Source organism: Paroedura picta, chromosome 5 (genome assembly GCF_049243985.1).
Source record: "Paroedura picta isolate Pp20150507F chromosome 5, Ppicta_v3.0, whole genome shotgun sequence".
NCBI lineage: Eukaryota > Metazoa > Chordata > Lepidosauria > Squamata > Gekkonidae > Paroedura > Paroedura picta.
The window spans coordinates 97,319,583-97,347,255 of NC_135373.1; the positions used below are offsets into that span (position 1 = coordinate 97,319,583).

Below are 27,673 nucleotides of genomic sequence, written 5' to 3' on the forward strand. Positions count from 1 at the left end.
CATAGGGCTTGGTTCCTTGGCCCTGGATCATGTGATGCCCCTGTTGATACAGCCCAAAATGGCATTTGCCTTTTTTTACCGCTGCATCACACTGCCTGCTCATGTTTAGTTTACAACCACAAGTACCCCAAGGTCTTGTTCACACCCAGCATTACCTAGAAGCATATCCCCCATCCAGTAGGCATGCTTTAAATTTTTCTGACCCAGATGCAGAACTTTACACTTATCTTTATTAAATTGCATCTTGTTCTCATTTGCCCATTTTTCCATTGTGTTCAGATCTTGTTGAACTCTGTCTCTATCTTCCGGAGTATTTGCCAGTCCTCCCAATTTGGTGTCATCTGCAAACTTGATGAGTAGTCCCTCCACCCCCTCATCTAGATCATTAATAAATACGTTAAAAAGTACCGGGCCGAGCACTGAGCCCTGAGGTACCCCGCTACTCACCTCTCTCCAGTCTGATGAAACACCATTGACAACAACTCATTGAGTGCGGTTCTCTAACCAATTCCCTATCCACCTAACTATCTGAAAATCCAGATTGCAGTCCTTCAATTTATCCATCAGAACACCATGGGGAACCTTATCAAAAGCTTTACTAAAATCCAAGTAAATGACATCATTCGAATTTCCACGATCCAGCAAACCTGTTACTTGGTCAAAAAAGGAAACCAGGTTGGTCTGACAGGACCTGTTGGAGACAAATCCATGTTGACTTCCTTGGATCACCAAATTGTCCTCCAGATGTTTGCAGATCGCTCCCTTTAATATCTGCTCCACTATCTTCCCCACAACAGTGGTCAGACTCACTGGTCTGTAGTTTCCCGGGTCATCCTTCCTCCCTTTTCTGAAGATCGGAATAACGTTTGCTCTCTTCCAGTCCTCCGGGACATCTCCAGTGCCTAAAGAGGTCCCGAAGATGATGGACAAGGGTTGTGCAAGTTCTCCGGAAAGTTCTTTGAGCACTCTCGGGTGCATTTCATCCGGCCCTGGGGATTTGAACTCATCCAGTGCAGCTAAATGCCTCTCGACAACCTCTCTGTCCATGTCAACCTGCTACCCAGACACTATCTCTTGGCTACTGCCATCTCTAGATGTGCCTAAACCCTTTGACCTGTGGGAAAAAACAGATGTAAAATAGGCGCTGAGCCTTTCTGCTTTCTCTGCATCCTCCGTTAGAGTTTGTCCATCCGCTCCCAACAGTGGGCCTATTGCCTCCTTTACTTTACGTTTGCTCCTCACATAACTGAAAAATCTTTTCTTGTTACAATGGGCTTCCCTGACCAATCTTCGCTCACTCTCAGCTTTGGCCTTTCTGATGATTGATCTACAGTGCCTAGTAACCTGTAGGTACTCTTCTTTAGAGCTCTGTCCTTCCCTCCATTTCCCTTTTCTTTCTTAGTTCCTCTTGAAGTTCTCTGTTCATCCAAATAAGCTTCTTAGATCTCCTGCAGTGTTTCGTCTTTCTGGGATAGTCATGGATTGAGTATGCAATAGCTCTTGTTTGAGTAGCGCCCACCCTGGCAAGAAATGGGCGGTATAGAAATCTAAATTAATTTCTATAATTAATTAATTAATACAAAGTGCCGGCTAGTCAACCCCATTGTCTTCCCCATAACAACCTATGGGTGTGAAAGCTGGGAGGAGAATAGTTCTGGACCCGAAGCAAAAACATCATCAGGTCCTCCTCTCCACCCGCTAGTAGTGGGAGGGAGGGGGGGGGGGAGTTGAGCTGCCATTCTTGCCATGCCGGCAAGATTGGCAATGTTATTATTGTTTTTATGGGGTTTTAATGGGGATTTGTGATATTGTGACCCGCCACGAGCCGCAAGGGAGTGGCGGGCTATAAATATAATAATAATAATAATAATAAAAATAATAATGCTTTCGAATTATGGTGTTGGAGACGAATGCTGCAAATACCATGGACAGCCAAAGTTACCAACAAGATAGTTTTAGAGAAGAGCAAATAGAAGGGAAGATATTACAGCTAAAGCTCACATACTTTGGACACATCATGCGTTCAAACTTGCCAGAAAAATTATTAATGATTGGCATGGTCAGCGGCAAAAGAAAACGTATTCATCAAAGGATCCGCTGGCTCAACACTATCAAAGCCGATACAGGGATGACCATGAACCAACTAAAAGAAGCAGTCAGAGACAGGGACACATAGCGAAGACTTTCCTATAGAATGGCGGAGGGTTGGACATGACTGAATGGACATTATCATAAGCCGGACTAAGACCACAAGAACCATGAAAGAGGCAGCAGTGACAACAGGGTACTGGGGGTCTGCTCATGAGTAACATGCAGGGATATGTTCCACGATGCTTTCTGCATAATTTGTAGCCTTACTCAGGCAAACAATTTGGAAGGAAATTTCCACCTTTTGCCAGGGTGATAACAAGAGACACAGCCCATCATTTAGCTGCTTGAAAAAGAAATTGCAGCAGAAAGAAACGGAGAGAATTCCCAATGGTAATCTGACAGATTCATATAGTAAACCAAAAGGAAGGGAAGAGGGTAAATTCCTATCAGATGAACAAACAGAGGAGAGAGATTCTAGTACAATTTGTAAGGTTTTTAAAATCTGAAGATTAAACTACTATTTAGGATGATGGCAAACTAGAACGGCAACAGAGCCTTTAGAATTGAAACTGGGCACTTCTGCATCAGTGGGCAGACACAAAAGCAACAAAGGAAACTTACCTAGGTTTAAAGTATCTGAATAGAATTTTTCAAAAAGCAGCTGAAGGCTGAATGGGCTAAGGCTATGGCAAATATAAAATTCCCTAGTGATATCATAAAACTTTATGCACTGCCCAACTTCTCCAATCAGTTTTTCTCATCTCATTTTTATATGATCCAGTTCTCTGATCATTTGCCAGAAGGTATAGAAGGCATGATAAAAGAACTTGGAAAAAAGAGCAGATTTTGCTATGTGAAAGCACTTGAAGTCACCGCAATAGACATAAAGGTTTTTGCTACGGCATCAGTAGTCTCGTGGTCAATTAATTTTTGGTCCAGGAAATTTATCCAACTCATGCTAGCCAGCAGCCAGCACCTGAGCAAGTGAGCCAATACTTGCCAAGCTTATTTGTTGTTGTTTTTCAAAGTCACATCTAATAAGCTCTCAGGTAGATAGTTGGCCTCTGGAAATAATAATCAGAGAGTACTTCATTGTGTTCACCCAAACCTTATCAGGGTTATATCTGGTCTGTCCTCTGTGCAGGAACCCAGAAAAATTCTTCAGAAACCAGTCAGCCATAAAGCATCTCCTAGCAATTCAAGCCAAATTACTTCATTTTCTTTACAGTGCCCAAAAAGAACTGAGATTGGAGAATTATTTTGTCTTGAAGCTTCTCAACAAGTTCATCAAACTGAGACACTTCAGAATGGGTACTCTGAGATCCTTCACAACAGCCCTTATGAACAGAGTACTGTCTAATATCTATCATAGAATCATAGAGTTGGAAGGGGCCATACAGGCCATCTAGTCCAACCCCCTGCTCAACGCAGGATCAGCCCTAAGCATCCTAAAGCATCCAAGTGTGTATCCAACCTTTGATTGAAGACTGCTATAGATCTGATGGAAGTGTACCTCAACATTCTGATCTTCACCAGGCATTGGAAGTATCTTTGGCTCTGTGTAGGAGAGCCAAACTTAAAACTTAGGCCTCTTCCGTTCTGCCTCTCTAAAGCACTGAGTCTTTTCAAAGATCCTAATCAACCCAGTTGTGAGACTTAGGGAATAAGGGATTCATATCCAGACTTTATTAGACAATTTGCTATTAAGATCAGGTCCAACAGCAAGTAACTTCAGGACACTGAGTCAGTTGTCTTCAGCAATATGGATTCCTTATCAATCATCAGAAAACTTCCTTAATCCCTATTCGGAGTCTGGAGCATCTGTCACGAACCCAGCAGATAGTGCAGTTGCGGAGCCCTTCCTCGATATGCCAACTTAGAGACTATCGACGCCCAGCATTTCACCAGAAAGTTAAGTTTTATTGAAGATAGGGCACACAGACGAACACTCAGCTAAGGCAACACATAGAACAGGAAAATTGACTGCGACACTGCTCTTAGATTGGACCCAGGTTTTATAGGCACACTAGTAGACCCTTCCCCCCCCCCCCAACAGGAGAGCCAGAGAACCTTTCCCAAAGGGACGTGCTTGAACCCAGCCAGGTCCAGCTAAGCAGGCTGGACCGTCTGCTCACGGTTTTAACATTTCAAAGCAGAGCACCAGATCGCACCGCTCAGTGAGAGGAAAGAAAGGGGGGAAGGAAGGCAGCGATCAGGGCGACTAATGTTTTTAACATCTCTGAACAGAGCCCGTCTGGAGAGAGGGAGAAAAAGAAGGGCGGGGGGAAAAAGAAGGGAGAGGGAGAAAAAGAAGCTCAGTGAGCGGATTTGAAAAGGTACCTGGGTGGAATGGAATGAGCACCTGGCACCATCTAGGTGTGTCATATTGGACACAATTTGTAGTTTCACCTTCCTAACCCAAGCCAAAGCAACAAAAATAAAGGAAATAATCATAAAGAGCATATCCTAATGACTCTAGCGAAGTTAATAGGGCTGCTGATATCCAGCATCATGTCATACAATGGGATTGACTACATACAATAGCACTTCAGCAGCTATTGATATCCTTCCGACTCAAAAATCATGAACAAAGAGGAAAGCTTCATAAGCACCCCATTGACAATAAAGTCCAGCCTGCTTTGGTGGACAAAAATCTTCAGCCTCCTTCACAGAAAACAATATATTAAGGGGGTCAAGCAGATTATCATGAATGCCAGATTGGCAGCTTAGGAGACGATGCTAGAAGATTCACCAGTCCAGGGTCAGTGATCCAAAGAAGAAATCAGAATTTCTATCATGGTTTTCAAATTCTGTGCAATACATCTACTTCAGTCAACAAATAACTGGCCATCAAATTCTAATCAGAACAAAGTATATCTCAACAAGTATGGAGGATCCAGGTCATCCTCACTCCACAAGGAAGCTTTATGGGTATTGATGTGGGCAGGAAAAAAATGGAAATGATCAAGACAGAGCACATAAAGGGATTGAGCAAATTTATATAGTGGTTTTGGTACTAATCATGTTACTGGTAGAATTCACAAGTTCTAAAATGTTTTATAGACAACTTTGGGGTATGGCAGGTATAGTGATGGGGGGAGATATGATTGACCAAGGGGTAACCATCCAACCTGGGCACTGTACAGCTTTGTTCTCACCTCTTTTAATTTCCGTTCCATACCAGACCTGCGGGTGTGGAGGCCAGGGTAAGTAGCCTGTCTCCAAAACCAGTGCTGTGTAATGCTCAGTTGATCAACAACAAAGCCTCAACTATGTATACATATCTTGCTGAGCACGAGGTTGACCTGGCATACATGACTGAAACTTGGCCTAAACAATTGCCATGAAAGATCAGCATCTCCAGGTTCTCAGTTCTCCATCAGCCCCAGACGTTGGGCTGTTAGAAAAGCATGGCAGTACTAGTCTTCGAGGTTTACTCCTTCAGTGTACTTCCAGCGCAAAAGATCCTGGGTATTAAATTGTTGGGCATAGGATGAAATTCAATTGAGAGCTTGGCTATCTGGTTGTATACCCCTGCCTAATGAGCCACTAGATACCCTGTCAGACCTCCTGGAGTCAACAGCGGCCTGGGCCTTGCAGTTCCTCAGACTGTTCAGTTTGGTAGACTTCAGTATTCATGCAGAGCTGCCAGCTTCATGGCATGGCATAGCCCTAGTGTCAGCCATGGTGATGCTAGGGCTCTTACAGGTTGTTACCAGTCCCAGCCATCAGGCAGGCCAGCCCCTGGATCTGATTTTTTGTTCATGTGTAGATGTGGATCTGGTTATCGTAAATACTGTTCCATGGTAAATACTGTTCCATGGTGAAGGCCCGGCTCCGTATACCTCCCCATCTCTGTATGGGGGGGGAGAGATGGTGCATTTTAGCTTTTCCATAAAGACTCATGGATCCGGATGGCTTCCTGAATGCTCTCCAGGACCCAGTGCCTCTTGGTGATTAATTAGATGACCTGGTTAGCAACTGGCATGCCCGTATACTGGATGCCATTGACCTCCGGGATCACAGACAGGGTAGCACTAGGGGAGAGCACATCAAGCTGTCACCAACGGGTATGTGGAGTCCCTCAAGGGGCAGTCCTCTCTCTAGTTCTATTCAGTATCTTTAAGCGCCCTCTTGCTCAACTGGTGTGGAGGTTTGGCTTGGGTTGCCACCAATATGTCCATGACACCCAGCTCTTTCTCCTGATGGATGGCCGCCCTCACTCTCCCCCAGAAACATTAGCCAGTTGCCTGGAAGCAGTGAGGAGGTGGCTCAAGCAGAGTCGTCTAAAACTCATCCCTTCAAAGATAGAGGTCCTGTGGCTGGGCAAGAAGGGCCTAAGCGAGGAAGTGCACCTACCCATCCTGGATGGAGTGCAGCTTTTAGTGGAAGGGCTAAGAGAGGCAGTGATCCAACCTCTACTGGAAAAGGTATTGTTGGATCCCTGGGACCTGGCCAACTACCGTCAATTTTGCATTTAGTGTTTCTGGGGAAGGTGGTTGGAAGGGTGTCCGTGAACCAAGTTTTAGCATTGCTAGAGGAAGCTTCAGTCTTTGACTCATTCCAGTCTGGCTTCTGTCCTGGCCATGGGATGGAGACTGCACTGGTCTTTCTAATGGTTGTAATCCAGCAGCCTCACCAAAACTGGAATACTTGAGACAGCCTTTCTGTGGCTGATCTCCTTTCTCCAGGATCACAGACAGAGGATTGCAGTGGGAGAGCATCAATTACGATGCTGCCAGCTCCTTTATGGAGTTCCACAGTGTGTTGTCCTCTCTCCCACTTTATTTAACATCTTTATGTGCCCTCTAGAGCAGTTGGTTTGGGTCACCAACATGTGGATAATACCCAGCCAGACTCCATCCTAAAACAGTCGCTAGTTGTTTGGAGCAGTGATGGTCTGGCTCAAGCAGAGTTGCCTGAAACTCAACCCATCCAAGATAGAGCTCCTGTAATTGGATAGGCAAGGGGTGGGCATGGTAGTATGATTGTCCTTCCTAGACGGCTCCCTTTTAGTGGAGGCATAGGTCATGAAGGGGGAGCTCAACTGGCATTTTTCATCTACTCTAGACAAAGCTTCTAGCACACTACCTGAGCCTGGAATACCTGCCCACACTGGTCCATGCAATGGTAACCTGAAGACTAGACTTATGTAACACACTCCGTGCAGGCCTACACTTGACTTTGATCCATAAATTGTCACTGGTCAAGAATGCAACTGCCAGAGTCTTCACAAAAGCACCATGGAGGGCTTATATTCAGTTTTCCATGCACTGGCCCCTAGTTGAATTAATGATGATTAAATTAATATGTTTACAGTTGTTAAAATTATAAATTACACTATTGAATTATAAAATATCAGATCTTCAGGGTTATGCAGATGTTAATCTGTGGGAGATTGGCTGAATATCTGAAAGACTGCCTATTCCTTTATGAACCTACCCAATCACTATTATCTCTGGAAGCCCAGATGCCCTTACCTTCTGATATAAAGCAGGTAGCAATTCAGAAGATTCCCTTCTCAATTGTAGCACAAATATTATGAAATTCCCTCCTTGGGAGATGAATCTGTTGCCATTTTCTGCCAGTTGGAGGTCCCTTAAGTAAGTTTTCCTTCCTGCCATTTTTTAAAACGTTTAAATTGTTCTTGTTATATGTTTGTATATGTTTTGTTTATTGATACTGTTCTTTTTGGTTGGTTTTATTTTAAAATGTGCTTTCATTCTGTATATTTTAATTTGTTAGCTGCCTTGATGGGTCTTCTGAGAGAAAAAAGGCAGAACACAATTTTTGTAAGTCAAATTATACTGTGCCTAATCTTCACTCATTTATCTTGTAAGTTCTTCCCTCTATTTTTTTTAATCTTCAGTATATAGGATGCTCACTGTATGCTTCCTAAATGTTTCCAAGATTTACAGGGGTCAAAAATGTTTTCTTGGAGCGTTCAGCTATCTCAAAATAGAATAAAGCAAGAGGTTTCCTGTAAAAACTAAGATTCCGAATAAGTTGTGACTTTGACATATTAATTATATTCACTTGTTTTGGTTACATCCTTTTCATTCATTTGATCTCTCTTTTTGGTTCTATGGCATTATTAGTGGAACACTTTGGTTGGTTGAAAGGAGGTAATAAATGGCCTTTCTTTTTGTAACTGTGCCATAATGACAAATAGAGTAGTGTTCTGCCAGATGAAATTGTCAGTTGTTTTTAAAACACTCTTGCATTCTGCTATGCTGGATAGTAGGATATGTTATATCCATGATATATCCATTACTGTTTAACTTGGTGGAATTAAATAATTTATCTGAAGTCATAACTGGAACCAGCATTCCTGTTTAGCTAACTATTTATTGGGACTGTAAGCCTATGCTGTTTAAGTTGCTTCTCGGGTTACTTATTAAAGAGGAATGACAGAAGTCTTGTTCTTCTGCTATCATTTCTGAAGCTTTTATCATAGGTTTTCAGTGTCATTTCTCCTTATTGGACAGATTTGTGATTCTTGCAAGCAAGTTTATATATTTTTTAAAATATTGCTGAATGTGGTTATTGATGCCCAATGCTACTGTAAAGGGAAAATATCATTTTAAAATTTTGTTTTAAATCTAGAAGTTTCTGCATTGTGCATGCCACAATATTTTGAGATTGTGTTTATAATTCATTTCTGGTTCAAACATTTCATAACTCTAGAATGCTCATGCACACTCCCCATCTTGCAGAATTCCCAGGACCAAGAAACAGAGGCCTGGCACCTACTAACAGAGGACCCCATTTCTGGGTAGAGGAAGTACTAGAAGGGCACAGTCATGTTTGTTAGATTCTTTACTAATAAAATATCTTTGATCTGGACTCCATGTACTTAAGTAACCAGCCTAGGATGTTAGCAGTGTTGACTTATCCATGTTGAATGGATAGTTTCAGATCCTCTCTCTTATTGACAAAGAGAAAATTCTGGGAAGTGTGAAACCAATCCCTGGCAAACTGGATTTGTGCTCTTCATGGCTAATCAAAGCTCGCCTTACATCAGTTAACTCTTTGTTGGAAAGAATTGTTAACAGCTAATTTTTTAGTTTTTCTTCACCAATAAAGTAGGCCTTCATCGCTTGTGAAGAAACGTTCAGGCTTGTGGATAACAGTTAGTAACGTATTTTCAACCTCCCATATTTAGGCAAATTAATATCAGCTCCAGGAAAGGGGCTGTGGTTCAGTGGTAGAGCATCTGCTTGATATGCAGAAAGTCCTAGGTTCAATACATGACATCTCCAGGTAAAGGGACCAGGTAGCTCGTAATGTGAGAAACTTCTGCCTGATGCTTGTTGGTACAAGGATGGTTCATTTCATGCTGACTTGGCACAACTCAGTGGTCAGTTACATGCAGTCATTTTAGTGTATATTCCCATGAATCCCCACTCCCCAGGACTGATAATTCCAGTGATGCTTTTTAATATTTGTGTACATTGATTGGCAAGGAATGCCTGGAGCCTTGAGATTGGTTGTCACCAATATATGGATGACATCAAGTTTATAAATGTCTTCAGTTAAGTCAGGAGAAGCAGCAGTCTCTGTACTAAGCCAGGGCCACGAATGTGGCAGTTAAGGCAGCACTCAGGAAGCCCAGACAAAGCAGCATCTGCCCTTGCCTCTCTGAAGGCATCTCCAAAACTGTCATCTTTTGAAAAGTGATTTTGATACTTCTCACTCTCCACCTACCCATCCGTGAGTCAGTCTAATAAACTGTCAGTTTATTAGAATGATGAAAGTGGAAAAGTAGAAATTAAGTTTCTGCTAAAATAATGTGATCTATTATACACATTAGGAAGAGATCATTATTCAGATGTTTGGCTATGATGTTTACTGAGTAACCTTATTGTCCCTCAATCTAAGTTCTTCATAGGGCTGACAGATGATAAATAGAAAGACTCTATGGTCTTAATCAGTCTACCACAAGCACAAACAGGATGCAATAAATCTACCTCTGCATATCACAACCAGTTATATGCTAGCAAGGGTGTTCCACTCTAGACGGTACATGACCTAAGGGGAGGCAAAGGCTCATTTTACTCTGTTATGGATCCTTCTGTAAGCATGTCTGAACCTTCAGTGACCTAGATGAAGTGTCTTGTGTGTAACTCTTAGTGCTTTTTAAAGAAAGGCAGGAAATGTAAATAAAAAAGAGAACTGCGTTTGCTTGTGTATAGAAGTTTCTTGATACTAGCTATTAATTAATAAAAACAATTGCCATAGCTTTCTAAAATTATAAAGGTGAATTTAATAATCGTGATATCGTTTTAGTTTCTAAATCAAAACATTTCTGGGCTAAAATAATACTTTCAATCCATTACTTGAACCACTACCACCCCATTGCTGTGAGTGCAGGATACCTGCTGACCTCTTTGTGCAGAGAGCCAAAGAAAGGGAATCTTTGGTGAAGAACATTACCTTCTATTTGTATAACTTCGTATACAGAGGAAGGTTGACTTGGTTCATGCTCTGCTCTTTTTTTCACACCCGTTCCACTGCTTCATACTGATTCTATTTTTAGCCTTGTTGCCAGGCAGATCTTTCCGTGCTTCCTGCTGATTCTCAGCCGTATTGAAGGGCTTATACAAATGGGTCTTCAGCAACCAACCAGTGTGAGTATGCAGATCTTCAGTCAATCGCCTGACACCAGACTAGTCATGTATAGTTTCTGTTGCTCAGCTTTCTGATACATTGGGGAGGTCTTGTAAGGGTAGTCTTTCCACACACAAAAAATACAATCGTTTTGAATGTAAAGTGAACCTAGGTATTGAAGGCAATTCTGGCTTTACCCATACATCCCAGTCTTCTTCTGGTTGTACTTACTTTGATTCACATATATGACAAGGTTGTCTGTGACCTCTGTGGTTGTGCATGTGCAAGCAGGTGCATTTCATTTCACTGAAGAAAGGAAATCTAAGAAGAAATAGGCAAACATATGTTTCTGAGAAATCAGTTGGATACAACTTAGGTAGGTTTTCAAATTGCCCTTTGTAATACTGAACCTGAAAGTCTATTAATTAATATGTTAAGTGATACTTTATGAATGTGATTTTCTTAATATTGAATTTCTGTACATAAAATTTCATACAGTTGTGGTGGATCTTGTCAGATTTTATTAGTGGCTTCAAAAGGTATTGATTACATGATTTGATTCCCAGTTGCTGCTTCAAATTCCCAGTTGCTGCTTCAAAATAGGTATCTTCATCATGTGATCAAAACCAAAGCAAAGACAAATTTTTCATACAACTGAAAATCACAGGTTTTCACATTTCCCTACTGTAGGAACTGACATCTGTTAACACAATAATGTGCAAACCAGAAACTGCTCTTTCACTTGCTGTTTTGTATTGTGCGGAATACCTGAGTTGAGTCCATGTGACTTTTTACTGCTTAACTCTTAATTCCACTGAAACAAGCAGCTGTACTAACCACGACCATTACAGTTTCCACTTCCTGACTTGTGCAGATAGAACGTGAGCAAAGAAAGACTGTATGGGGTAAGGGGGCCAAAACCAGGTGCAGTCTTGACAGGACCAAATTCTTTTTCTTTTTACATTTTGCAACACTATCACAGTCCAGGACTCATGTTTAGCGACTTCATAGGCATAATGACTCAGTTGGTGCCACAGGCCCTATCTCACAGAGTGACTGTGCATACGCACATTTATTTTTTGAATTGCAGAAATTAGGAGACAGGGAATGGACAAGCAGACTAATGAACACAAATTAAATAAGCCTCCCATAGGTGTATATGACATCTTTGCATTAGGATAACTTGTGTAGGTAGTGCTTGATACAGTAGCTTTCTGTACGTGCCTATAGATTCCAGCTTTTCAAAAGTGATTTTGGAAGTTGCCGAATACGAAGGTAATATGGAGTATGAGCAGCATGCTTCTCCTTTTTGCACTTTTTGTAATGCTTGAGGCAGATTCTGTATACCTCTCACTGATGGAGGAAATCATATTCAGGTACTACTTTATCTTATTCCATGTTTAAAAAAATGTTTCCAGCTTTTTAAAGGGGTAGCCTCCTTTTCTATGCTCTCCTTTAGAATATATACTCTATACTTAACAGTTTTGCGATTTTTAGCAGCAATTTAAGATTTATGCTAAATCTCAAATGCTTAGGCAATTTTTTGAAGGCTTAGATCTATGATTTTTAAATATTTAGGAGTTAATCTTTTACTATTTTTTATGTTCAGTAGCAATTTTACATCCTTCTCTAGTTGTTGGGCAGAATTTGGAGTTCATATTCCTGATTGGCTGGAGTATAACTGCTTCTGTGAGCCAATCAGGTAATTGTGTAAGAAGAGACTTTGGTGACAATGAAGCAGACTGTTGATGTATTTTTCCTCAGTGAAATTCTCAAACCAAGAGTGTGGCTGCAGCTGGCTCCCTCTGGTGTGTATTTTGGATATTACAAGGAATTTGGGGTTGTGGAGTGCTGTCCTTATTCATCACTATTTTTTGCTCATCCTGAAAGTTGAACATTTTTAAAAGATTAAAATGGTGATTAATATAAAAGTACAGTAGGTTAAACTTCCTGATTTAGCGCTAATTTTCTGGTGCACATTCAATTCATCTTGTCTAGGTAATATGCATACTTTATATCTCTTTTTCTTCAACATAAGATTCTGCTTTTCTTTTAACCGTCTTCTATAAATATAAATATAGTATTTAGATAACTTTACTAAACTGTTCATTTCTCATGTGCTTCTTGAGGGGAAATTTAATGAGCTAAGGGGAAGGCAAAATAAAATAATATATAAAAATTGCATGTTGTTTCATAGTGTTGCTGTCAATGCACAAAGATACAATGCACGCTTCTATGTGAAGCTTAACACAGTTATATTCATTGAGCACACAGTTGAAATTTAATGTGTTACCAGAAAATGTTCTAGACAGAGTCTAGAAAAGGAGGTGTCATTGACGGGTTACACTTTGCATTGCAAAACTGACGTGTTGGACCATTCATTTTTATGGGTGCTGTCTAGAATGATGACTCTCCATAATGACTTCAGACAACGCTGAATGCTAGTTAGATTTGCTTAGCTTACATTGACTAATAATTAGCAGGATTACATTGAACCTGACATGTTTACATTATTTTTTTTCTTTCACACAATTCCATTCTTTGTGTCAATTAGTTTTAGCAATACTGTTCTAAAGTGTTATGCAGAGAACCACTTCCACACATCCATTTTGGGCTCTAGTTTTCTCTCTTTCTGTATCCTTTGTCTGTCTGTCTCTCTGTTCCCTGTTGCTGGGCAGAACTCAAAGAACTGGCAGCTGATTGGTTATGCTTTTCAGCAGCGCAGTAACTGTTCCCATGAGTTTACGATTATAGGCTAGTCCATAGCTGTTATGCTAATACCTTTCTTTGTTGCCTCGCAGCAGTGATCGCCCTTGGGGAAAATATGGGGGAGGGGAAGGAATCCTGTTTTATTTGTAGGATTAGGATCCTTCGGGGTATAATTAAAAATCTGTTATACTTTTGAGCAAATAAGCAGCAGTGATGACAGCATTCTTAATTTTTTAAAAATCAGCAGTGATCTGAAGAATTGCCTCTGGTGGAAGTGATCTAGTACACTAATATAAGATAGTTTAGTGTTTTAGTGTGGCTTAATATGAAACGTTCCCAGGAGAGTGTATTGTAATCATGGAATTATTTTCTTTTTGTGAAAGTTTATAAAAAGAAATTTGTTGAATTCTGACAAATATTATTTCTTAATTTGGAATGTCCTTTAAAAAATGTACGCACATGTTTGGATGCTGTTGAGCTCAATTTGGTGCATACAATTGCCATTTGTATTGAATTTCCAGTAATCTGTGGGATCAGAATAGGGTACCATAGGTCAGTGTAGATGAAATATAAAACCCTACCTAATACAGTACAGTACTGCAGCTTGTACATTGTCTAAAGTATTAGATATACAGAGATGGCCTTTGTGAACTTCGCTATGTTATCCTTTAAGAACCAGAAATATAGTGGAGCACCATTTGAGGAGCCTTAAAGTATGGACATTAATAACTGTTAAGTATTGCATATGTAGGCTTACTCAACCAAGTGAATGAAAAATTGTTTGAAAGTTAGTGAATAATTTTGCAGTTTATACCTCTATCAAGAAGACATAGAAGCCTGCGGATTGGCTTGCACAAATGAGATCAAATTATCTAAAGTGATCAGTTGTGATCTAATTCTTACTGCTTTGTTTCTCCTCTATAGCATCCAGAAAAATCTTTTAGATGGCTACAGTGTGCACCCTTGTGGATGTAGAATGAAATTATACATCACTGCATATGAAATACTTGGTCACACAAAACATCTATTTTCATTTATGTCTAAATATTTTAAACTGAGTATGCATGTGCATAAATGTCTGTGTTCTTAAAAAAACTACTGTGCAAAACTGAGTTCTTGAAAAGCATTTTGCATATGAAGGAATTACAATAAGATGTCTGACTTACTGTGTTATTAGTGATTAAAGCAGCATTTGTGCTTGTGTTTTATTAGTATGTTATTTTTTTATAAAGAAAGGCATATAATTTGTTTCAGTGTAGACATCTGATTACATTTGTTTTAAGCCATGCTATTTGTATGGAATAATTATATGCTTAATTTGAGTTTTTTGGAATTTATTCTATTAAAATTCTTTCAAAATTTTGTTTTGCTTATTTTAAAGTGATGGTACACAACTGTATAGGATATTCTTAAATTCTATCAATATAGTAGCAATGTCAAACTTTCCAGTGAAGTAAATTCTAGTGGCATAGTTTTTTAGATAACTGACTAGTTCCAAAAATACCTTTTTGCTTTTGGAAGTGTATTATGTTCGTGAAAGGGTTGTTCGAAAGCCTCATGATAGAGTATTGGTGTTGAATGAGAGATAAAAATAATTCAGCAGATTTTATTTACTTCATTTATGCTCTGCTGTTTCCTCAATGGAGATCCAAAGCAGTTTATATCATTTTCCTCTCTTCTACCTTATTCTCAAAACAATATTGTGAAGTAGGTTAAGCTAAGTGTGTGTGACTGGCCGAAGGTCATCCAGCAGTTTTTCATGGGGAAGTGAAAATTGTCCCGGATTCTAGTCTGAAATGCTAACCACTATAAACATTGTTTCAGAGAGTAGCCATGTTGGTCTGTAGCAGAAAAGTAAAGAGTTGATTCCAACTGCATCTTGTAGACCAACAGGAGTGGTGTAATCTTTTGAAAGTCAAAGCTTCCTTTGTCAGAGGGAATTTTGACTCTTGAAAGTTTATGCCCTGAAATTCTTGTTAATGTTTAAGGTTATGCTGGACTCAAATCTAATTAATCACTGTATTGTGCTGACTGTCTTTTGCTGTTTAGCAGAAGAAATTCCAGATTTCCTTCTGAAATTCTTTTGCTTGCCCAACTGCCTACACAACTTGTAGAAGCATGAAAACTTATATAGAATTTACATCTAACTCTATCCAAATACTTACTGAAGGAAAATAGCAATTAGCATGATTCTGTTGATACAAGAATTCTTTTCAAAGTTAACATATTCTCCCTCAGAGGTTGCGAAGATCTTGGTGGATGATTCCCACTGCTCACTCAGCGAGGCAGAAATACACTTTTTAAATCTTCATGTCTCTTTGGTGGGAGTCACCCTTCCTTTAGTTCTTTTCCTTCATCAACAGGGAAAGCAATTAGTTCAGTATCCTGTCCTACTTGCTATCTTCTTGACTGTTTACTGTTTTTTCAACTGAATTCCCAGTCTCAGCTGTGATTAGAGGACCAATTAATCCAGCAGCCATCGACCCCAGTAGAGCTGTCTTGACCTTGCTTGCAATATAACCAAAAAAGCATCACATTGAGAAGATGGCAAGTAGGCTCCAGCTCCTTCTAATTATCCAGATCCTAGTGGTGGCCCTTTGGAGAGTACTTCATGTGGTCATGTGGAGTCAATAAGCTCATCAAAAATGATACTTTTTCCTTTCTTATGCTAAAGATACTTCACAGGTGCCCTTAGTCGATGCACTTGTTTCTGCACGGCATTCCTCAGGTCTGTTAGGGGTAGTCTGGACAAGATGGCTGATTTTGCTTTTAAAAAGGCACATGAAACCATAGCAATTGCAATTAGAGCATCCAGTACTGCCTCTATTGTATCAAAAGTGGCCATAGTTTAGACTAGAAAATCTAACAGGTAATTCTGGAGAATAATTGTAGACTAACCCAAGTTTTTGGCAGATGCAGCCATCAATTCTGATATTCCTGTCAAGAACATGCAGCTAAAAGGTTATGTGTTTTTGTGCATGGCAAGGAGACCATCTTTCCAAGTCCATAGTCTCAGCATATCACTTCCAAGGGACAGGCTGTTTAAGGATGCACTGAATAAAATTTGAGCTGAGGCCAGGAATAAGGAAAAAGTTCTTCCTAGAAGTGTTAGATGTAGTGATCGAAGGTCCTTTGCATCCTATTCCTTTCATGCCCAACATTTCTCACCCATATTTAGATGAGAGCAGACGAGACATCTGGAATCAGATCTGACAGGACAGACCATGAAAACACAACCACCAAGGTACAACTCTCATGGGACCATGGTGGAAGGATGACAGTTACTCTTCAAGTATATTTCCGAGCAGTAGAATGACAAGAGTATATGAATAGAATTCCAAGACATACTACGAAGACATGCCAACATGTTCTAGTTTTCCTAGGAAATTGCAGATTTCTGTGTTTTTGCATAGGAAACTGTCAGTTGCAGTTCAGGGCCCTGCACTTCTGCCTGTCTTCAGTTCTGAGGATATTCTCAAAACTGTTAAACCATAAGTGACCTTGAGACAGAAAGGTATTCAACTACGTCACTTTCTTTTAGACTTGCTTATATGATCCAATTCTAGTCAACAGTCCAAATTAGATTTAAAGAAGACCATTAATTGCTTGCAAAATTACGGGTTTGTGGTAAGCCTCCATAAAAGTTCACTGAATCCTACACAGAAGCTCAAACATCTGGGAGTGCAAAGAGACACCCCTTTGAACTATCTGTTTCTCAAGAAAACAAAAAGAAAAAGGAATAATAGAATAATAGAATTAGATTAGGCCATACAGACCATGTAGTCCAGATCTACTTTTTACCTGAGATCTATATATCCAGGGTGTTGCAAATATGCAAGCGGACTGGCTCAGTCACAAGGTGATCCAATAGGGAGAATGGTCCCTGAAGATCATTTGGGGATCAGTTTGGACCTCCTCTGGTGAGCCTATTTGGGATTGCCAGTGAATGATCAAATACAGATTTTTCCTGATATGACACCCCCCCACACACACACAAGCAGACGCAAGAATTACACATGGAAGGCCTTTATACCTGTATGCTACCACGAACATAAATATTATGGAACAGATTGTCTGTAATAAGTAGCCCAAGCAAGAATCCTTTGAAGGCAGGTGGCAGCCTTAACTGCAGTCCTTTTCCCCTTCAGGAGCTATTCCAATACATCCACACATAAATAGGTATCTGAAGGGAATGGCCATGAAGGACCCACCACGGAGTCATAGATTTACAATGTAGGGGCTACACATGATGTTTTCTTCATTAACCATATTTCCTAGACACTTAAAAAGAGAGAATCTGGCATATACTGGGTTTCAGGAGAGCTCTAAAGGGCAGCTTATTCATTTAAATTGTTCCACCAAAATTGGTGGGCTAAAATGTCAAAATCTGCCATTAGTAGTTTCTTAAAAGTGAGCATCATAGAAGCATATAAGGTTAGACATCCCATCAGGAGATCCCAGCAAGATGTCTTCTACCTCAGAGAGAGAACAGACCACTGAGTACTTACTGTGAAGCGTCCTTCTCCTTTGAGGAAAGGAACTCCTAATTCATCATAAACTTCTCCTTTGGTTCTAGGACTCCATCCCTGATGCGTGGTTCTCACTGCTGTTGCTAGGAAGGCAGGACCAAAAAACCCCCACTTCCTCTTCCTGTCTCCCTGTTGGGACCGCCTTTCTCCAGTTTTTCTCCTGCCTCACAGGGAGTGCGGTCGTGTGAGCTTTGCTCTCCACATTTATTGTTAAAATAAATGTACCCTGTGTGGGGGATCAGAATTGAGAGATAGTAGAATACAAGCGCTTCTCAGTTTTGTCTGTTTCTTTAATTAGAAAATGCCATAAAATCTATTAAAGGATGTCATTCCAAAAATCTGATTTTATGCACCTATTAAAATGTTTATCAATCTTTAATTACTGTGGTTATAAACATGAAGTGTATTTTATAATACCAAGGAGTGAAATTGTTGGACAACTCTGTTGTAAAGCAATATTAACTTGAGCATTTTGAAGCAAAGAAATAGTAGGAGCAATTATTACTTAAACATAAAAATGAGTAATAGGAAGCCTGTTCCCTGTCAAAGCTCCCCTTTTACCTTTTGAGACAGAAAGGATAAACTATCATGGACAGAGTGGAAAAATCTGGCAGGCAACTTGTTCACAAATTTTGAACTTGCCTATTAATATGATTTCTATTTCTTTTTTGTCTCTCTTGTTAAAGAAATACATTTCTGCGGGATCTACTTAATAAACCAATTTTTAAATGTTTGCTTGAAAGAAGTGCAAGACCTGGCTTATGAATACTTACAGGGAGCACTCACTTATTTTAGTTTGTTATTCTCATCTGATCTCAGTGCAGATTATACAGAGTAAATCAATACACTATTTCATCTTTTCCTTCTATGACAACCTCTATAGCTTCTTCCCTTTTCCTCAGTTCTTTTCTTCCCACCCACTAGTTATCCGCAACCCTGACTTCACCTTTCTTTTCTCCAGCAGCAACTCTGGGAAAAATCTGACCCAGATGTAGGATGGTGGCTGTTACTGAATGGAATGGTTGTAAGTCTTCAATTGGTTGCTGTTGGGCTTGTCTCTGGCACTAAGGCAGTGGTCCCCAACCCCCGGTCTGGAGACCAGTACCAGTCTGCGGATCAGTCGGTACTGGGCTGCAGCTCCTCCTCATCCTCCTCCATGGCTGCTGCCTCGGGGGCTGCCCTGCCACTCTGCCACCGGCTCACCTTTGCTGTTCTCTGGCGGCCACCATGGCTGGAGTTCCCCCTTGGCGTGGCACTGTGCAGCTGCTGCTGGCAGCGCCCACCAGTGGGCTGCGGGGACGTCTCTCGGCAAAAGACTACCCCCCCCCCCGGAACCTCAATAAAATTGTCAAGCGTTGACTGGTCCCCAGTGATAAAAAGGTTGGGGACCACTGCATTAAGGGACACAAAATAATTTTTTTGGCCTCTAATATGCTGGTCTTTGCTGTATAGACACCATTGCTTGGAAGGCTCAGCCACATTATTGGGGTTGTCTTGTCATCTCCAAAATGGCAACAGACGACTCTTTGGGAATTCATTTCTTAAAGTGAGAAACATTACTCATGTTACTTGGCAGAGTTTGATTTTGTTTAAGATTAAGATTTTTCTGTTAATTTGGGACTTTCATCATATTTGCAAGGACCCCCTCCCCAGTCTGTCCTAGTTTAGTATTAGTTATATGATGTTCAGAATGAGTTGTCTGTGTAAATAGTGCATGATGAGCTTTTCATATTTATTTCAATTTTTAATAATATATTTGCACTTTTTCAGGATAAAGATGGAAAGTAATGAAGAGCCTCAAAAAAGAATATTTAAAGCCCGCAAGACAATGAGAGCAAGTGATCGACAACAGCTTGAAAGTGTATATAAGGTGAAAGAAGACCTTTTGAAGACTGCTGATGTCAAGTTGTTAAATGGAAAACATGAAAATGGGGATTCAGATCTTAATTCCCCCTTAATAAATTCAGACTGTGTGGAGAACAAAGAGATTAATGGTATAGAAGATTTATGCCTTGATTCTGAAGAAGGAAAAATGAACTGTGATGAAATCACTGATGCCAAAAGTCCACATACTGGAGAGGAACAGGTAACTGACCTGGCTCCCAAACTTGAAAATGTGTCTCCTGAGAAGATTGCTTCTGAGCAAGATCATGAGGATGCTAATAGTAGTTCTGCCCTTGAACCTGAAAGTTCAGTGCTTGACTCTAATAAAGATGATGACTTCCAGGAAGGGGCAACTGTAAAAGATAATTTAGACCATGAAGATATTGGTATGAAAGACGAGTCGGTTGAGAAAGGCATAACAAACTGGGCTGAAGTTGAAGGTAGCATGAGCTGTAATAATAATTCCTCACAAGAGCTAGTAGAAACCAGTGATAAAGCTTGTACTCCTGATCTGCCTGTGGAGCAAGAAAAAAGTGATGAGGATGTTGTTCTGAAAGATAGGATTGGTGAGCAAGCAATATCTAGCAGTATGGATGCAGACCAGGATCCAAAGGATGGGAATGTCCAATCTGCAGATCTTCTGGAGACTACTATGCAAAAAACTTTGGAAGAAGAACCAGTAGAAAGCATCTTGGAAAGTTCAGCCACCATCGAAACAGAGGAGATTATTCCAATTTTAGAAAAGCTGGCACCAGCAGAAGATGAATTGAGCTGTTTCTCTAAATCTGTCTTGCTTCCAGTGGAGAATCCTAACCTTGATGTAGAAGATAAAGTGGAAAGCTCACTAAATTCTCCATCCAAACATGATAGTAGTGAAAATTTGCCCAAAGAAGCATTCTTGGTGCTTTCTGATGAAGAGGAACTTTGTTGTGAGAAAGAACCTGGAGGGGTAATGTCAAACCAAGCAAGTCCTTCAGGTAAGTGAAAGTGATTTTTAATGTTAACCCCCCCACCTGGACACCCAAATTTTGCTAAAAGCATGTAGCGCATGCTTTTAGTAAAATAAATAGACATGTAGTGAACTGTGTAATAGTATTCAGATATGTTCTTGGGAATGCTGCTGTGTTTGGTATTTCATTAGTTTAGAAATACTCTGATCAGTATTATTCTGATGTATTAATTTATTAGAAAGATTTTTTTCAGTATTCATTTCACACTAATTACAAACACAAGTTTATGATGAAAGAAATATAAAGTTAGTATAAATGTGAATGTTGTCCAAATTTCCATGCTGGGGATATCAGTCAATATTGTGGTGTTCAATATGAGCACAGCATCAGGGGCATGCTCAGAAGACCAGAAGGTGATCTGGTAGATCAAGAAGCTTTACAGGGTAAATTGCCACACCACACAGAAGGAATTTTCTTCAGTAAGTACACAGAGACTATAGTTTCTTGATATGGACTTGTGCTATTAGTAACTCCTTTGATTTATTATCTTTTAAAGTGAGATACTATACTTACTGCACTAGAACAGGAAAAGAAACTTGCTGTTAGGAACAAGGCCATTCTTAACTTTGGATAATTCGCAGTCCCTTTAAATGTTTTCTCCAAGCTGAGAGTTCACTCTGAAGATATTTAAAGAGAGAACCGTTTAAATGCACTTTAACTAGAGCTGTCCATTGGTCCTGAAAAATTCTTAATAGTTTCAGGCTTGATTGTTTTCAATAGCCAAATAAATACCAACTACCTATATCCAACTAAAGAAGTATCTGGAAAATACCCTTAAGTTATTTCTTGTGTAGTTTTCCTGGCTGAGATAGACGGGATGCATCCTCCTAATCATTGCCCCTATCTTAAATTATTCTTTGAGAATACAAATGTTTTCTTTTTCCACTCCCTGTCAAAAAAGACAACTGCAACCAAGGCTGAAAACCTCTTTTGCCAAGAAATATGAACTTAGGTGAAACTACCCTGCCTCACCAAATTAAGAAAAATAACATCCCTACCTTGCCCAAATTCAGTTTGTTTGCCATTATTCAATGTTGCAGAACTTAGAAAACACAGATTGCTTACATATAACTTATTTTTTGGGTGTTATTCCGTGTAATCCTAGTGTTGAGCTTTGTGTCGGCACAGAGCTTGATTTCAAAACCCAGACATGGTCTGTGAGCTGAAGACTACTGACCTACCTGGAGATGTATGCAGAAGCATTCATGAGAAGAGAGAGTGTAGGATGATTCAACTGAAGGAAGCCTCCTGATGTGTCCTGGTGCCCAGGACATTATGTTTGATAAACAGCTGAGCTTAGGCTGCATCATGATACAGTTCAGGCAATGGTATCTCTCCAGTGGTGGTAACCATTGCTCTTCTGAGATATGCTTTAACATGGGAAGGCAGTTTTACATGCCCACTGGTAGCAGATTTCTATAGTTTGGCATTTCCACAGCATTGGGCTGATATTCTGTCTAAGTAACAGCACAATTATTACATTTCTGAAATTGATAGATGGATGGGTGCTTTCCTCATGACAAGGTTGTAAAGTTAATAGTCAGGTTCTGTCATCAGTGATGTAACTTTAAGTTTACAAGTTGCCATTGGTTCAAAGGGCAGAGCCATGAGGTTAGGTGAGAACAGTCTAGGTGTTCCATGCAGGTACTTGAGATAGCATTAGAGTATAAAACTTAACATTGTCTCAAATAAACTCTTTAACCATTGGTTGAGAAAAGATGGAGTGGCATTTGACTGAGGATTGGGAAGCTGATATGGAAGCTGGATGAACCTTGAGAAATGAGGATGACAAACAATTGGTGAAGTCGGTACTCTAATATGGAAAACTGTGCACATGTGGATGAATCTAGCCCTGCTGTGAGGCAAAGATTGTGAGAAGGAGCCTCAAGAAGATCTCCCCAGTATTGCAAGAAGCTTTGGAAAACAACTTGTCAAAGTAGCTCTGAGAGAAACTCTGGAGAAGTTCCTGATGCGTATGCTTCAGTGAATGAAAAGCAAGCAGGAAAGGCACAGCTTCACCCCATAGACACTGTAGTATCCAGACTCATAGGATTTTCATTGCTGTTTTGTAGCTCAAAGCTTCCAAAATAGTTCTGCACAAATTCAAAGCTCATCGGAGACTATGAAGAAATAACTTCTTTGTAGTGGAGACAGTTGTTTCACAATTGGCAGGCATTAGAAAAATAGATCTGAGAATACTGATGACTCCACATCCTATGACTCCAGCCAATCTTAATCAATGACTTTATGCAAATATCAAATATTAGTGGTGACATGATTGAGTTCTGAGGAACACCACAAAACAGCCGTGAAATATTTCACAGGAGCTGAAGTGCATAGCTCTGAAACATTCTAGATGACCTAGAAATATGATGGTCATGTGTATAAAATAGTGTTATTTAGGAGACTTAAGAGAATTGCTATCTTTCTATATCTCTTTTAAGGCTGCTAGTCTATTGCTGCAGATAAAATTGACATAATTTCATTGCCCAATCTGATAGAAAGAGTTCTAGAAAATCAGCTCCCAGAAGTATCTCAGGCAGAACAGTCATTTTGTCAAAAATGTAAAATATAGACTATGCAAATGTGTAGTCTTTTCCCAAGGAAACCTGTTTTAGCAATATTAAATGTGATCTATCTTTAACCCGCTCCTAGCAGAGCGGATTAAATAATCGGTTAAGGGCTCCGAGGGTGGGCCCTGTCCGAGGGTGGGCCCATAGGCCCCTTCCTCCGGACTGACACTTGGAGGGTCCAATCGGCAGGCGCTAAGCGCCTTCACTCGCAAACCGCCCCCCTTCCAGCTTCCCTACCTGCCGCCGCTCACCGCCATTTCGTTGATCCGATGCGGCCCGGACGGCCGCTGCCTCCTGCCGCGCCCTGCTGCCGCAAGCTGCTGCGGCCCGCCCACAACCTCCACGCCGCCTGTCCCTACGCTGCACCAACGCCACCGCGCTGCCACCCCACCTGCTGCTGCCGCAGCTCTGGCACCGGACCCTGCCTCACGGCCATGCGCCCCGCCCGCCCTCCCACCCTCCACCGCCAACCCAGCCCCCCACACCCAGGCTCCAGCAACATGAGGTAGGCCGTGCCGCCGGACCGCGCCGCCCAGCCAGAGCCGCCCCAGCCCCAGTGCGCCTCGCCACCCCAGCCAGCGCCCGCTGCATTAAGCCTGCAGCAGGCTTATTTCCTAGTTTCATAATAATTGCCTAATAGCTCTTCATAAAGTTCAAGGTAGCTTTCAAACAATAAATTCTCAATGTACGAAATATTGCCAAAACATTATTATAAAAATTTAACATGAGAAAGGGATAAAAATCCAGTTCACAGTAAACATCAAATTATCCTGTTGAAGAGCACTGCTCCATAGGCTTTCCTAAAAGCTACCAGGAAAAATGTACAATGCACCTACAGTAAGATTGGTTCGTTGGATTGGGCAACTGTTGGAAAAGCCTGGAAGAATACTTCAAGTTTATGCCTCATAGAAGGAGAATATTCATTCAAGACCTTGTGCGCCAGTTGCACAATTTTTTTATTTTCCCTGTTCTAAAACTTAATACCATGTGCCTCTCCCAAAGAGCAGAGTTCATAGTTCCTAAATTGTTGGTACTAGTTACACATGGATAGATGGCAATCGCATACATAGAAAAGATCATACAAGCGGCTAGTCACCTACACTTTGTTAGGAATCTTGTCTTTATATTCTGTTAACAGAAACTAAACCCAACACCAGTAAAATCCAATTTGGATGATATAAATAATCAATTTCATCCATAAAGTTTATAGCAGGCACAGCAAGTCAGTAATGTTTTCTGCATAGGAAAAGATAGGCTGAGTAAATTCTCTGCTGAGAAGAGCACAGTTGAATGATATTGGACACAATGATGGCAGAAAACAATGTCTTATTTGTCATCACCAGTACTCTAGCTGTGTTCTTTGATGGATTTAGGTAGATTTGTCTTAAGTTTTGAGTCAACTCTTGAGTCTTCACAGTATCATTCCTGCTGCTTTCTTATCTGTGGATTCCTGGTAGATAAGAGGGTGCCTGTGAGTAATCATATAAGTGAACATTGTGAGACAAGTTCAGCAGAGTATATCTAAAGGTTTGATCAGCTTGACTGTGGAAGTGGCAGACTATGAGGTCCAAGCTATTAGATAATGAGCCATCTACAAAAAATGGATTACACTGCAAACTCCAGTAAACTTAATTCCAGTCTTTTGTAGGAAACATTCAGAGCATTTTCTATTATAGCTATCTGTAATCAGGATGTTGAGAGTTCTGTGATGGCTGTGTCAGCCATGAAATTCTAGGCTAAATCTTTCAAATGCTGGATCCAGACTAGTGAGAGGGACCTTAACACCATGAAACCTATCTGGTTGTTGACCTTAAGATTTCACTTCATATAGGGAAGTACGGTCTATAGTACCTAACAGAAGTAACTTGCAAGCCAAGCCAGTTGTGTTATACAAAGGGTATCTGACCAAAAAGATAGAATCCTTACTGACAGTGGTAGCGTACTTCCTAAAAAATTATGAATGCTTCGGTGGTATTAGCAAATACCCAGAAAAGCACAGCTATCCCATTCAGTGTTCTTCTGACTAAGGAAAGGACTAGAACAATGGTTTTCAACCTTCCTAATGCCACAACCCTTTAATACAGTTTCTCATGCTGTCGTGACCCCCAACCATAAAAGTATGCAAATGTTCTTTCACAGAAATGAAACTGAAACTGACCAACGGCATGAAGAGCCATTGCTCATGATTGTATATAAATTGTCCCCGTCCCCCCCCCAGGATTTCTCAGTTCAATTCTGCCTCTTGTCCCACCATGCCGATTTTGCTCTTTTCTGCCTGCAGGAGGAGCGGCAACAGTGGCGGCACCTCCCCCCCCCCCCCCGTGAAAGGATGGTTCGACCCCCAAAGGGTTCCCGACCCCCAGGTGGAGAACCACTGGACTAGGAGGAGTCATTCTTTTAAGCACTTACCTTGATTTGCCAGTACAAATTTCAGCCAATTAACAAGAAGCATTCTCGAGCTCACAAAGGAAGGATCCTGTAATATCTATCCGTTGCTTGCGGATATTTTATCTAGTTTAACGCAAAAGCTCAGGCAAGGGAGTTTCTACAGAAGAGTATTGGAATTCAACCTTCAAACATCTCCTAAGATTCTTACAGCCTGAGGAAAGATCTACACTGTTGAACCAGCCAACAGATTTTCACACTGTATCATGCAATCCTTAGACAGCATTGAATGATGTATCTTCTGTTATCATAAAATCCTTCTAACACATGAAATATCAACATCAGAGTCCTCAACCTTAATGTGGTGCAGAGGTGGTTGACTGGCAATCTTTTTTCTGGATGGTATCCAAAACGTTTAGTACAGTGGTTCACAAACTTTTTCAGGCTGCTTCCCCCTGGGCTTCCAGGACACATCCCTAGTGCCCCTCCCCAATGAAAACACACCTCTTTTTCTGGTGTTATGTCTACCACAAATTAAAAAAAACTATATTGTTTACACTTCTTTTTTGATTGTTGGACAGTGGCCATATTTTAGACTGGAAAAAAATATAAGTTATTTGTAAAAGCCACTTGTATTCCCAGTTGCAATGTATGGCTGTGAAAGTTGGACCATAAGGAAGGCTGAGCGTCAAAGAATTGAGGCTTTTGAACTCTGGTGCTGGAGAAGACTCTTACGAGTCCCTTGGACTGCAAGGCGAACAAACCGGTCAGTCCTAGAGGAGATCAGCCCTGACTGCTCCTTAGAAGGCCAGATCCTGAAGATGAAACTCAAATACTTTGGCCACCTCATGAGAAGGAAGGACTCCCTGGAGAAGAGCCTAATGCTGGGAGCGATTGAGGGCAAAAGAAGAAGAGGACAACAGAGAATGAGGTGGCTGGATGGAGTCACTGAAGCAGTAGGTGCAAATTTAAATGAACTCCGGGGAATGGTAGAGGACAGGAAGGCCTGGAGGATCATTGTCCATGGGGTCGCGATGGGTCGGACACAACTTCGCACCTAACAACAACAACAAAAAGCCACTTTGGGTCCTCATTGGGGAGAAAGACAGACCAGTACAGAGGGAGAAGCAAACAATGGAAAATCCCATGGCTAGGAGCAAGCAGGAGAAGGCTTTTCCAGCCTCCCAAAATAAGACTTTTGGGGAAGAGTTGCCAATCCTGGGTTAAAAAAATCCTGGAGGTCTGGGGTGGAGCCTGCGAAGGACAGGGTCTGAGGAAGGGAAGGAGCTCAGCAGGAATATGATCCCATCCAGCCCACCTTCTGAAACTGTCATTTTCTGCAGGAAGTTAAGCACAGTTGGCCCTGGTCCACAATGAGATGGGTGACCACCAAGAAAGTCCAGTGTCACGACTGCCTAGAGGCAGGCCATGACTAGCCATCCTGGAATGTCTCTCACTAGGAAAACACAGTGGCAGCAGAAAGAGAGACAGCTGCCCCCTTATTACCCCAAAATTCTTCACCCTCCCTCTGGATCCTTTTACTGTTCCCAGGGGGGCATACCGCCCACTTTGGGAACCATTCATTTAGTACATGCAGGTTTATGTGTAAACATCCCATTTGTGTTCTATAGTAACTATATATATGGGTAATAAATAATATTTATCCTTCAGCCATGCTGCCAGGGCAGTGCTGTCATCCCTCTCTTGTGCATAGCCTGAATATTTTTGGATTATAATTAGTACACAGAATTTTAAAAAGTATCCCATATTTTGTGTCCCACTGAGATAATCAGCATTACCAAATGAGAAGCTCCAAATAGTTCCTAGCATGCTATGCATTAGGTTTTTACTGGGTATAGATACTGTTGGTAGGAAGCCCATC

At 40.9% G+C, this 27,673-nt stretch overlaps 1 protein-coding gene across 6 annotated transcripts in view; it reads left to right on the forward strand.

Annotated features, from left to right (window-relative positions):
* ATF7IP (activating transcription factor 7 interacting protein) overlaps positions 1–27,673 on the forward strand; it is a 126,168-nt gene that overhangs the window by 29,783 nt on the left and 68,712 nt on the right. For all 6 annotated transcript variants that reach the window (XM_077339273.1, XM_077339275.1, XM_077339276.1 and 3 more), the window contains one exon: positions 19,710–20,800. In XM_077339273.1, coding sequence (XP_077195388.1) covers positions 19,717–20,800 — 1,084 coding nt within the window. In that variant the 5' untranslated portion in view covers positions 19,710–19,716. Of the gene's footprint in view, positions 1–19,709; positions 20,801–27,673 lie in introns of those variants that run through there.